Source organism: Fundulus heteroclitus, chromosome 14 (assembly GCF_011125445.2).
Source record: "Fundulus heteroclitus isolate FHET01 chromosome 14, MU-UCD_Fhet_4.1, whole genome shotgun sequence".
In the NCBI taxonomy this organism is placed as follows: Eukaryota; Metazoa; Chordata; class Actinopteri; order Cyprinodontiformes; family Fundulidae; genus Fundulus; species Fundulus heteroclitus.
Window position 1 is genome coordinate 7726707 of NC_046374.1, and position 13983 is coordinate 7740689.

Below are 13983 nucleotides of genomic sequence, written 5' to 3' on the forward strand. Positions count from 1 at the left end.
TGCAGCCTTAAATGAAGGCGTCTCTCTCTCTTCCTTTCCCCCTCAGCCTATCAAACCTATTTTATCATTGAATCTTAACCACTAATTTCTCAATGCTGTCGATCCCGCTGGGGCGTTATAATATTAAGAAGATTAAATATGGACATCAATTTAGCTTTGATCTGTGGGATTAAAAAGGAAAATATATAACAGGAGCAGATAAGCAGACCTGTAATCAGAGATCAATAAAGAGATAAGTAAAGGGATAAATGATGCAGAGACATGATTGGTGGATTCCATTGGTGCCTAGAAAAAAGACATCTGGACTTCCAGGATGAAAAACCCAAGTGGAACGCCTCCGGGGGTCAAAACTCCAACTTGAAAGTTTAAGTTGTCATTGCAACCCAGACTTTAAAACCAAATATGGCTGCTGCATTTTTTTAACCAATATTTGCAGTAAAAAGCAATAACAATTTTTTTTTACGAGTTTGCATTTATATCGGCCACACATGTTGTACTGTACACCCCTGTTGGAGCTTGTTACTACAGTATAGGAATGCCAAGTAAAACCTTATTGAGTTGTATTGCTAACCAGTTAGCCTGGTCACTAGTTAGCAATATATAAAAGATCCTTTGGGTTGTCCAGCTTGCCCTTTCATGATTGTCCATGGTCTACCCTCGATGTGCACTCATGTGAAACTGCCCAGCTCAAAAAAACTAGTTCACTGTTTTAGTTGGGGCAAGGGTAAAAACATCGGGAATCCCAGATGCACATCCCAAAAATACTGTTTGATCGAACAACACAGATTTTCCAAGGCCAATTGCTCCTGATGAACAGCTCCCTGTTTCGGGTTGTCCTGAAGGATGATGGTGGAATAATTAGGGACCACTGGACCCCATCAAACCACTGGATTCTTCACCTCAGCAGTTCTAGCTGGTAAGTGAACATGGATGAAAGAACGTAAGTTAATATTTCCTTTCCAGATACAGGGACATTTATTTTTACTGCCTTTACTTGTTACTGAAATATATAACCAGAAACACATCTTAGAAAACTGGACAGTGGCTAGACTTAATTAATGGAAATTAATCAGAAAATGGTATAAAATAATTTGGGACAGTAAAGAAAAGGGCGAATCATAATCTGCTTTTGAAGCTTTATAACAGTAGGCTAAAAAACGAGACTGATCTTGATATAAAGCATCGCTATAAACAAATAAACTGGAGGCATTAAGAAGGCTGTCCATCCTATCTAGAGAAACTGAGCATCACACCACCATGTCGATAAGCTGCCTGCACTCTGATCAGAGACAGGTTTACCACAGAAGTGTGTCGTTCATTTTTTTTTTCAGATATAGCAATAAATGTGACGGTTGGAGAGGGATACTCTCTACCCTAGAATCTGCCAATTACCGGGCCAATCAGATGTGATCTGGTTGATGAGCTGGTATCGACCAGGAAGAGCCTGATTGGTGCATCTCAAAGATATATTTGATGAGAAACAGTGAATGTGTTTTTTTTTTATCACCTGGTGATATCAACAGACATGGCAAAAATTCAACACTCCATATAAATAATCCAGGTTTACATAATAGAAAACATCTATATTCTTGCAGTGTACTGTAAGTTTAGTCTCATATACATGGTGTAATAAAAAATTTGAAACATTCTTTATCAAGACAGAAAATGTTAATGTGAATATTAAATATTCACAAAAACAACTATTGAGAACATGCTTTCCTTAGAAACAGAAACAACACTTTAACCTATGACTTTAAATCCATAATAAGATTTTGTCCTTTGACTAAAAACATAGATTGTTTTGTTTACTTAAAGAAGTGCGTACTTTACCCTTTAACAATGAGGGAGACAGCAAAGCAATCCACTCAGAGCACATGCACCTACAAGAAAACATCTGGCAAAGCCAATTAAATAATCATAACATCCCCCCTAAAAATAGCCCATGATAGCCACTGTTTGAAAAATAAGAGGTTTCCGACTGACCCATCCTTAAAATTCAATACATCGCGCATCCAGACCAGGGTGACAGTTGCCGTGATAACTCATTTGCAAATCCATTGGTTACCTTATTAGATCAGTGGCACATGTAGCACTGACCAACATTTAGATTTAACAAAAGGGGGTGAAATGCGTTTTTCTTTCAGCTTGTGATTCTTATAGTAATAGCTTGGTCACATGGCAAAAAAATAAACCTCCTACAGAAGTTCTGATAAGCCACAAAATGATTTGATGCTGGGTTTAGTGTTACTCCAGGATCCATTTTCAACTTGTGTCCATTCCAAAGTACATGCAACACTCAATAAGTTTCAATTTCAAGGGCAAAATAAGTTATTAAGGCCTTCAGTTCTATTGGTAGCCTTCTACGTAACAAATATGTGTTAATCACATATTTTACAAATGGAGCATAAGTAACATAAAAAACAAAAAACAAAAAAAAAAAAACAGGTCCAAGAGCTGAAACCTGAGGAGCTCCAGGTTGAAGTCCAGTAGAGATCACAATATTCTATTTTGAACATCTTTGAATGCTATCTTACTTTCTTGATATAGAAAGTCTACAACACTAAACCTTTTCGAGAGAGAATTTCAAAATGTTAAAAATCACATGAAATCATTTTATTGTTATTTCATTATACACTAAATACCTTAAAAGAAAGTCAGAGAAGGTTTCTCTTTATAGCACAATAAAATAATCTTGGATGACGAGAGCTCACAAAATGTCTGATTTGTTTTTTGAATTAAAAAAATTATTGAACTGACTATCATCACAATATTAATAATAATAGAACATTGATCGCACAATGGAGAACTTCACTTCTGCATCATAACCCATCACCCTTGGGGAGCAGTGGGCTGCCACTGTGCAGCGCCTGGGGAGCAATCTGGGGTTAAGGGTCTTGCTCAGGGACCCAGAGTGCAGGTTGTGGGGATTTAACCGGGTACCTTCTCAGAGCGCAAGTGCACTGCACTAACCACTAGGCCACCCCTCCCCCCATCTGCATATTGCAGCGTTAAAAAAACATTTAATAGATGGGTTGGGTGGGGCGGTGGTGCAGGGGTAGAGTATGCAACCCGTTTATGGAGGTCCTATTTTTGGTAGGCAGTGCTGTTTCAGTTTCCTCAGAGGGTGCTGCCTCTCTGCTGGGCTTATTTCAGGAAGCCAGTGGTGTTCTTTAAAGGAACAACAAGTAATATTGACACCTAGTGGTTAAAATCGGAACAACACATACAGACAGCCTGCCGTTTCTAAACGGTCCATTGTTGCTGTCAAACCCCACTGAATATTCACTTCCACAGGATGGGTATATGATGTATTATGTTCTATATCTGGTCCGCTTCTCTCACTGACTTCCATGTTTGCAGGCTGCTGCTCTTTTGCTAAGATTAAATACCAAATGCTGATCTCTGTTTTGGGAACCCTGGGAACTTTTGTATGATTGGCTCAGAAACCAGAAAGTAAATACGGGCTACACATTGCACTGAAGTAGTTCTGCATCGTACCTCTAGGTGTGAAGGAAAAAAAAAAAAACTGAACTAGGACATTGTTGATGGAGAGGACCGATTGTCTATAGGGAATGTTACTTCCATCCCAGGTGACAAATGAGAATGAGTGAGGTTGATCTTACAGTAAATATCTTACTTATTGCCCCTTTAACCACGTGAAATCATCCAAGATCTGTGTGCTCAGGTCATGACACCAGTGGCAGCTTACAGGGCCAGGCAGAAGAAGGATAATGGTATTAAAACCCTTGCTCCAGTTGATGTAGCAGACCTCAATGAGCGGGAACAGCCTGTCCTGGTTGCATCAGCAGCACTCGGTAGTGAGATACATGAAGGGGTCTACTGGAGTCGTTCAGTTTGATGAATGGGCTGGCCAGACCTAACATTGATGGCTTTGCTGGTACTAATTCTGGGCTGACCCAAGGGCTAAAAATGGGGAATTTTCTAACATATATACAAAGACATTAACTAAATAACTTCTCTTGGAGGATGTGGTGGGATTATTATGACAGCTACACTAGATTAGATATTTTCTCATACAGTTGCAAAGTTCAGATATTGTCGGAACTCAGGGTTCATAGTCTTTCTGCAACCAGCCTAAGGCATCCCAGTCTTTAGTCATGTAGTAATTCATTGATGTAGTCATTTTGACTGTATACCTATATTAACTTACTCATACATCTCATCCAAATGATGAAATATCAAAGTAATGTGCAACTGCTGAGAAAATGTTTTGTTATGATATTGAGATGAAGTCACTGTGGGCCTTTGAGTTGTTCTCCGCCACAGCGACATACGTAAATAGCCCTCCACTGAGTTAGCAGTTGTGTCCAAAGAAATATTAGGTAAACATGCCAAATAATTTTTCTGTTGTCATTCAAAACGTGCCCATGGGAGATCGCATTCTTTCAGCGTTGAACCATTGCCGTGAGAACAAGTGCGCTTAATGTGAGCAGATTAGTTTCTATCTTTCCTCCCTTATTAGGCACCATTGTGACCTTTCTGTTTAGGATTATATCTGTTGAACTTAAAGGGGTCATTAGCTTTCTCCAGAGGGAGGCGGCGCCTCCAGTTTCGGTCTCAGCCTGGCTGTAATCATCTCCGCTCTCTTACCATCGGGGACGCAGTTTAAACAGGTTCTCTCAGGCATGCTTATTCACCTGCCTCTCCTCTGAGCCGAGCAAGTAAAGACGAGAAAATAACTGTCACGATGCCTTCACAGAACCGGAAAAGCGAGTTTTTTTTTATGTTTTTATTTTTTTTGCCGTGCTTGAAGCAGAGAGAGGGAGGGAGCATGAGGCAGAGCACAAACAGGTGTATCCCAATGAGTTTAAGCTGCACCTTCTTTCTCTACTCTGCCGACTTGATGGCTTTACTTCTCTCTAGGTGAGAATCCCACAGCTAGGAAATTAACTTACTCCACCACTTGGACGGCTCTTTTGGACAGGACCTGGATTTTCACAGGACGAGCCAATTATTGGGGATGATCGAGCCGCATGAAGGCACCTTGCGCTCCAGGCTGCCCTCTACTTTAGGATCCTTATACCTGGACTTATGAGCTTCACGTCCGTGTTGAAAGGGTTCCAGGTTCTGCGCAGTTAGCAGTAACTCCAGAGGAGGATGTCATCTCTGCTCAACAGACTCTCCCTGGGTGTCCTTGTGCTCCACATCTTTGGTAAGATGAAGCTGCACCGCGCCTGGTTGTGACTGTGTGAGTGAAATGGTCCGCGTTATAATGAAAAACAAGACGGGATTTTATTAAGGCGTTCTGGAAGCCACTCGTGAAAATATTAAAATGTGTTGATTGCAGCATGATGTCATTTTCAGCAGACGTGTCATGCAAAGTTTGGATTTAGAGCTTAGGCTAGCCCAGTAGGCAGAGCAGGGCTGCCGGGACACACTGGTGGTGCTCCCTGATGGATCAGGAAAAACAGGTTGCTGTTGGTCAATCTGCCTCCTAACACACGGGAGCCGCACGAACCCTTCCTCTTTGTGTGCCTTAAGCTTGCAATCACAAGTCAAGAGGTCTGCGCAGCCCCTGCTCTATCTCTACGGTATGAAACTTCATGGCACACCATGATCCATGAACACACTGTTGTTTTGGAGACCTAATGAAGTCAAATTATCCAAACCAAAAATCCTGATGGTGAGAGATATGAGCGTGATGCCTATGAAAAAGAAACACATCTGTTCCATCCACGAGGGTTATACCAATAATGCAGTGCTGGCAGATTCCACATTACAGCCCAAACCTTCTGGGTCACAAACCAGGTAAACACACCTTAGTCTGTTGGCACACTCACCGGCTCTGACGGTAAATGCATGAATCACATCCTTCCCAACTTATTACGCTGTCCCGCATGAAGTGTCAGAATCAACTGTTGCACAACAGCGAGCAGAAAATTCAAACTAACCAGCCTAGTGCATAATTAGGAAGAAACGGTGGAGGTTTTTTTTCACCATTAAATGTCTGGTATATGTGGGGTATATCTGTCTCTGAAACATATGGCCAGAGCTGAATGTTTGTGGTCACTGTCCAGCTGGAAGATGAGTTTCTGCTCCAGTCTTCTGCAGCGCCCATCCGGTATTCTTCCAGGACTCACCTGTATTTATCCATCTACCCATTTATCACAAGCAGCTTACCTGTACCTGCTGCCTGCTGAAGTGAAAACCCGCCATCATGCTGACAGCACGTTGTCTCGCTGGTGTTAGTTTACTGCCACGCACCGCGTTTCGCGTCTCAGGCAAACATTTCAACCTTGGTTTCATCTGACCAAAGCATCTTTTTCCACATTTTTTTTTAACTGCATCTCCAATATGACTGGTGGTAAACTGCAGACATTACATTTATGTCTTACTTTCAGTAATGGTGGTTTTCTAGCCTCTTCTACACAGAGGGTAGATTTATGGATTGCGCAACTAATAGTTATCCTGTCAACAGATTCTCCCCCAAACGAGCTGTGAATCTCTGCAGATCCTCCAGAGTTACCCAGTATTGAGCATTTTTGCAAAACTCCGTGCTTCCAGAGACGCTTCCAGGAAACGTTGTGCAACGTTGTGGCATTAAATCAAAGTTGTTGCTTTTTTTCTCTCAGGAGGAATGTATTGTGATCACCTTGCCAAGCAAACTGCACATCTTTCTTTATTTTAATTATCCTGGCATGCGATGATGTAGCTTTCTGTACGAAAACGTCCAAGTTTGTCTAAACAATGGCTCTCTTCAAACTATCCACACTGCAATCACTCAGTAGTTGCCGGAATAGTTATTTAAGGGCTATAGAGTAAAAAGAAATACAGCTCTTAATGTTGTTGCATTGATGTGTCCCTGCAGTCGTTTTCTCTCTATATGTGCCCTGCACTGCTACTGTGTTTTGTGATAAAACTGCAGCATTCATTTGGTTGCTATTTGAATTTCTAGTTCTGCACATTGAACCTTTTAGAACCATATCTTGATATGATTGCAGGATTTGCCAACAAAATCCCCAACAATAATTCTTACATAATTCCTATTGATTATTATTATTATTATTATTATTATTATTATTATTATTATTATTATTATTATTAATATTAATAATAATAATAATAATAATAATAATAATAATAATAATAATAATAATAATTTTATTATTATTGTCATGCTAAGCTCTTTATTTAGCAAACTTGATGCTCATCATGCCCTGGGTTTGAACAGAGAATTGCCACTACCCAAAGCTGTTAATAAAGAAATAACTACAGTACACCGATTGGTTTTGCTATAGTTGTGTGCAGCTCACTAATGACTTAAACACAATGTGCCATTTAATAAAGATGAACCAAAGTAAAAACATAAATAAAATCTTGTTGTAGTTGGATCATTCATTCATTCATAAGTATTTTTGCTTTTATTTCATGCCACTATAAGCCTGATGTTAAAACCCCTCACTACTACTATATATAAGGGGAATATACTGCCATATATTTCCCTTTTTCAAATAACTCATGACGATTTGCGTCTTTTGTGTGAGTTCCAGACTAGCGTTGCTGGTTGAAAATAAAACTCAAAAATATAAATAAAACACAGACTTCAATTTTCCACCTGTGATGACATAACTGGTGCTGTGCCTTCATCTTGTAGAGACTAAAAGAATGACATAAGAAATTACCTCTGATGAGGTTCATTAGCATATTTTGCTGCTATTTTAACTCCATTGCTATAGACAGAGAATGCATTAACAACCTAAAATGTTTAAAGATGTATCACTAGTTTCACAGACACAGTCATCTTTTGTTGAATGAGGTCTGGCACCACCCGACCTCACCTTACCTTAAAATAAAGATCCAATCCAGTAACAGCCTTTAATTACACCGAGCAGCAGGATTATTTCTCAGCTCATTGCCGGAGAAATACAGACGACGGACCAAACATTTCACTGGATAATGAGATGGTGTTTTCTGTGATTTTAAATCACAAAAAACACCTGCTGCTTCATTTAGGCAACAGAAAATTGTTTTTAATTACCTGTGAATGTAGTTGGTAATGGAGAGATGGGGACATGACCGATGACCTATCATAAATGGACAGAACAATGTTACTCATTGCATCTCAAATCTAAAGTCATACCTGATCTGTTCTTAGCAGTAATGGTAATCCGTCCCAGAAGCCAAAGTTTGCTGTCTAGTGGTCATTTTGTCTTGGAAGAGTGCAAAAAAAAGGAAAAAGAAGAAGAAAGAGAAAGAGGATACTTATGGGTGCCCTCCCACCAAGACTGCAGAATTGTATTAGCTTTCTCCTAATTATTACCTGTCAGATTTCAGTCTAAATTTTCACACTGCTTTGCTCCTACTATAGCGCTCTTCCACACTAGCTAGATAGCAGAAAACAGTTCGGTGGTGGGGTCTGCCTCGGGTCCTGCGCCAGTGGCCTTCAGCAGAGCACCCACTGTTCAACCAGGGTCAGGATCATATTTTTTGGGTTGTATGCCGGCGCCAAGCGATGAGATCTGGTCTTTGAGGTGTTTTCATGCTTTGAAACTGGTGCATTTCTCCATCTGAAGCTGATGAAACCCCTAGTTTTGTCATGCTGTAAAGAAACTAGAGATCACCGTCGGAGATAAGCTAGATCTCCATTGCCTCATGTGGGTCTTTCCGAATTCAAACGAAATATAGTTGTAATTGAGCTGCGACTCATTAGGCTTGAAGTATGTCACCTTGAGATAAACAACATAATGATAATGGTATGTTCTCCATCATCATTTCTCCTGTTGTTTTGCCATGTGCCTTATCTGATGCAAGGACTCGGTGAGCAGCAACACAACGTGGCTGGCAACATCAACATTGTAATTACAGTTGTCACGAGACGAACAACAAGCGTATTTGTATCAGGTGAATGTCCACAAACGTGCTGGGAGACAAATAACCTCCTGACAGGTGCAAACAAGCATGTGCGCCTGTCTGTTAAATCCAGGTTGCACATGTGTGTATGTGTGTGTAAGCGTACCTGCGGCTGAGCGAGAACGTTTTTTTTGCTCATTTTACTACTAAAGTAAAACTTTGATGTTTTTTTTTTTGCGTCCTCACTTTTTTCTGGGTTAGGTGTTAGGTTTAGCACTAAGGTGTGAGTGGGGCATTTCTCAAACGTCATCACGTTTGCACAGAGACAGCCCAGTTTCCCGGCTGGTCGGACAAGAAGAGTGCAAAATGTAATGGCAACAACTGCAACTCTAATCATTTTGGAAGATGACAGCATCCTAGGGTCTTCATTTCAGTCTGCTTCAATGGAGAAACCCAGCGTAGAACATCTGAAACATTGGTTGAAATGTGGAGGCCTCACAATGAGTGGAAAGAAAGCAAGATTTAGATTAGGGTTAAGTATATACTGATAAAGGTTAGGGTCAGGATTAGGTCATAGAAAGGCTTAAAAATGAATGGAAGTCAGGACATGGTCCTCACTTTGCACTTTAAACAAGGACGTGTGTGCGTGTGTGTGTGTGTGTGCGTGTGCACGCTTCTGTTTAGGCATAAGAGTGAGGACCATTTATTCTGATTTCACAATCAAAGTGAGGACCGTTTGTACCATAGTGAGGACATTTTGCTCGTCCTCACTTTGTATTTTGCGGTGAGGTTTAGGACTAAGGTATGAGTTGAATTTAGGTTAAGGTTAGGGTTAGGTGTGCACTGATAATGGTTAGGTTTAGAGTTATTGTCAGTGTAAGTGCAAATAAAGGGTGGAAAATTACTAAAAATCAGTGGGAGTCAACACATGGTCCTCACTACATTTAGCAAGATGAGAATGTGTGTGTTCATTTAAAAAAAAATGTAGGCATAAGAAAAAAGATTGTTTGATTGGGGTTTATGCTGACACCTAATACACAATAGCATTTTGTGTAGACTCTCTTCCCTCTTTGTGCTCAGAGGCCACTTAGACTGTGCTGGCCAGACGCTGAGGTAACCTCTTAGAGTTTGCTTTGAAACTTTATCCTGAGCGACTAGTTAAGTGACATATCTTTGCTTGTGCTCAACATGTTGGGCAGACATTCTGTTTGTCTTCTCCTCCTTGTTTTTTCTGCCTTCAGTTTTTCTTCACCTCAAGCCTGTGAAGCCTGGCAGTTTTCCATCGCGGTTGATTGGTTTTATTTATCTTAGTTGCATGTGTAACAAAAAAGGGACATTATTAACATGGAAGACTGACCAAATAGAACGTCACAAACACAGGACCATATCTCCTTCAAGGGTATGAAATTTGGAGAGGCTGAATTCAAATGCATGCCATGCAAATTATTGTAAATCTTATCTCTGTTTAATTTTCTTTTCACATGCATTACTTTCTGTCAGGAGGTTTACGTATACTACTAGTCAAAGGTTTGGGCTCACCTTTGTCATTCAATGGCTTTTCCTTGTTTTTATGACTTTCTATATTACAGATACATAGCAAAGACATCAAAACTAAAACTGAGTCAATGGATTTTTGTATCAAACACAAAGTTGTAAAATAAAATTTTAAAAAGCTTGTATATTTTAGCTTTACAAAGCATTTGTAGGAGTAAATAAGTGAAATAGAGGAAAAATACATACAAATACAAATACTGTAAATATAGCAGTTTTAATTACACCTTGCGACCACATTTAGGGAAAAAGGAAACATGAGTATATTCACAAACAAAAAGCTTCTTCCTGTCTGCAGCTAGACTCATCAACAAGGTCCCCAATGACACTTCCTTCTTGCAACTAGTACAAATGTCTCTGCACACAATTACTATTCAATTTCATTTCATACCATACACAAACCTGACATTTAGCACATGTCAATGCGGTTAATTGTGTGGATAAATTATATGACATGTTATATTAAAACTTAATATTTCGCAAGAAATAATAAATTGGTATATATATATATATATATATTCTCCTGTTGCAATACATTCTGCACAAACGCCAACCTGTAATAATGCGCATGTAAATATCCACCACGTTGTTCTTCCTCTGCGAATAGTCATGTTATTCTTTTGTGTCCTTCTATTATTCTTATGAAACTTGCATTTGTTTTGCTTGTTCCCCATAATCTATATTCACATTTACTTTTATCAACTGGATGTCAGTCTATGTGTAACAACTTATCATTAAAGCAAATTCCTTGTATGTGTAAAATAATATTGATATGACCTATTTTGATTCTACATTGTTTTTAAAGCGTCAGTAACTATTAGACAGTAACATTACTGAATAAATAATAATTTTGAGCTCTTTTAATATTTGGAATATATAGGTTGTGTCGGGAGTCGTGACAGTTTTGCTTCCCAATGTATTTTTGCCACTCAACGCAGAAATACTGTATGTCATGTTTATATCGGATGCATTCGGGTCAGGTTGTCACATTTGGAATAACTTGATCCGGACAAACGTTTATATTTATGTTGATCAGATGTTCAATTGGCATAAAACACCCCACTCATTCAGAATACAGTTTAATTCCAATTCATCCTAATCTGAACACAAAATTCTGATTGGCCCTTTATTCCAATTACTTTTTTCCATGGAAACGTAGCTAATGTATGCTATACGGCATTCGCTATATTCGGCAGGGAAATATATTTCCGGTGCCATGCCTTACAAGTCTGTATGTCAATAATTTATGTGGACAAGCTTTTTTGTTCCTCCTGCCAATTATCTCTAAGGGAGAGCCCAGACACGCTACGGAGAAAACTAATTTTGGCCGCTTGTATCCTGGATCTCGTTCTTTCGGTCACGACCCAAAGCTCATGACCATAGATGAGGGTAGGAAGGTAGATCGACTGGTAAATCTAGAGCTTCGCCTTTTGGCTCAGCTCTCTCTTCACCACAACGGACCGGTACAGCGCCTGCTTCACAGCAGACGCCGCACCAATCCGCCTGTCGATCTCCCGCTCCATCTTCCCCTCATTTGTGAACAAGACCCCAAGATACTTGAACTCCTCCACTAGGGGCAGCACATCCTCCCCAACCCGGAGGAGGCACTCTACCCTTTTCCGGTTCAATACCATGATCTCGGATTTGGAGGCACTGATTTTCATCCCGGCCGCTTCGCACTCGACTGCGAACCGCTCCAGTGAGAGCTGTAGATCACGCCCTGAAAGACGTCTTGTTGGAGAATTTACATCCTTTGAGACTTTTTATCAGAGTTTTATTTGGTTGTTGGAAATAGAGCTGGTAGCCAACTCTAACAGCTGCCTGGAGGAGTAATCTATAATCGCATGGATGGGGTAGCCTGTCAGTGATGGAGCTTTGCTTTGCCATAACAATGTCACACAAAGGAGGTGGGGGAAATTGTTTGGATGTTGTTAGTTTGGCTGGAGTTCTTTATTCTCGTACCATGTGCACTGGGTCATGGGAACTGCCAGGACAAGAGCTGCATGCTCAGACAGACATTGACCTTTGGACCAAGTCCTTGTGAGAAAAGGGGGAGCAAAGAAGTCACTTCCAAGAAAAACATCAAGGGTAGACTGAAATTTAGCAGGAAGCACAAATTTGGACAGTGGAAGATAAGTTTTTCTTCGTATTATCCTGGGAAAGAAATGGTCAGGGCAGCCACGAGTGTTATGCTAACAGCGACGCAGCCAGAGACTTTGCTTTGACGCGGCTGCTTGTAATCAAAAGGAGCGGGCTTCTCCACTGTTCTGCCCATGAACAATTATATGAATGAAGAATAGGAGAAGAGTTCTCCAATAGGATGCAGTCTGATGGAGTACCATGTCAAAAGGCTAATGTGGGATTCTTTTTGGCACCAAAACCAGGAAGAGATTTCCTGAGTTCTTCTTTCTTCAGCCGTTGGGTTTATTTGTGTAAATCAGTAACTCCTCAGAACACATCAACCATATTTCATTGGAGGGACTTTTATACTGTCCACAGGATTTTACAGGGCCTTGAAAAAGTATCCATACCCCATTCTCCATATTCTGTCATATTGATGTTATGGGATGAAGTGGAAGGAAAGTAACACAAGGTTTAACAAAAAAAAGGTAGAAGGTGGGGATTCTGTTGGAATGTTCTTGGAAACTGTCTGTGTGATACGATGGAACTGTTTTGTTTTTCTTATTGGGAAGTGCCTTGAGACGATGTGTTGTGAATTGGTACTGTATAAATCATCTTCACTGAATCAAACAGATGAGGCACACCATGAAGAGAAGTCATGAATCCTCACAGCAGCAGCATTTCTGCCCCCCTACCTGTTGAGCCATAAAAGAACACAAGCAGCACAAAGTCTTCAGGTGGAAAAAAATCTGAAAATATTGCGATACATTCATACTTCACCCCCCTGAATAAAAACTGTGTAGAACCTTTTTGCTGCAATTACAACTGCCAAGCCCTTTGGGGTATGTCTCCACCAGCTTTGAATTTCTAGAGAATTTCCCCCATTCTTCTTAGCAAAACTGCTCATCTCAGTCTATTTAGATTTAGAGTCTCTTAACAGCAATTTTCATGTCTTGCCACAGAATCTCAGTTTTCTCGATTTAGGTTCGGACTTTGCCTGGGCCATTGATCTAAATCATTTCATTGCACCTCTGGCTTTGTGTTTATGGTTCTTGTCCTGCTGGAAGGTGAGCCTCCGCCCTAGTCTCAAGTCTTTTCCGCCCTCTAACAGGTTTTGTTCCAGTACTGGCCTGTTTTGAGCTCTATCCATCCTCCCATCACGTCTGACCAGTTTCTACCCAGTATGAGGCTACTACCCCCATCTCTCCCCAGTCTGGATAGTGTGCTCAGGTTAATGTGGAGTGTTCATTTTCCGTCTGTAGATAGCACTCTTGGCCAAAAGGTACAATGGAGCGCACAACAAATAGCTGCCGACCTGTCAGCAGATTATCCGTATTGTGCACTGGATGCCAGCAACTGCTCCAGATCTACTATGAGCCTCTTGCCCAGTGACCCCTGGGGATAGGCACCAAGCCCCCCGTGACCTTGCATAAATAAGCAGTTGTAGAAAATAGATGGATGGATAGAGTCAGGGTAAAAGACTATGAATCCAAATGATTG

At 40.5% G+C, this 13983-nt stretch overlaps 1 protein-coding gene across 2 annotated transcripts in view; it reads left to right on the forward strand.

Annotated features, from left to right (window-relative positions):
- The first annotated feature begins 4755 nt into the window (after positions 1-4755).
- The window catches only part of nectin4a (nectin cell adhesion molecule 4a), a 29647-nt gene continuing 20419 nt past the window's right edge, over positions 4756-13983 (forward strand). The window contains exon 1 of one of the 2 annotated variants that reach the window (XM_036146217.1): positions 4756-5173. In XM_036146217.1, the coding sequence (XP_036002110.1) occupies positions 5119-5173 (55 nt within the window). In that variant the 5' untranslated portion in view covers positions 4756-5118. The remainder of the gene's footprint in view (positions 5174-13983) is intronic. The other variant, XM_036146216.1, reaches the window with a different exon arrangement.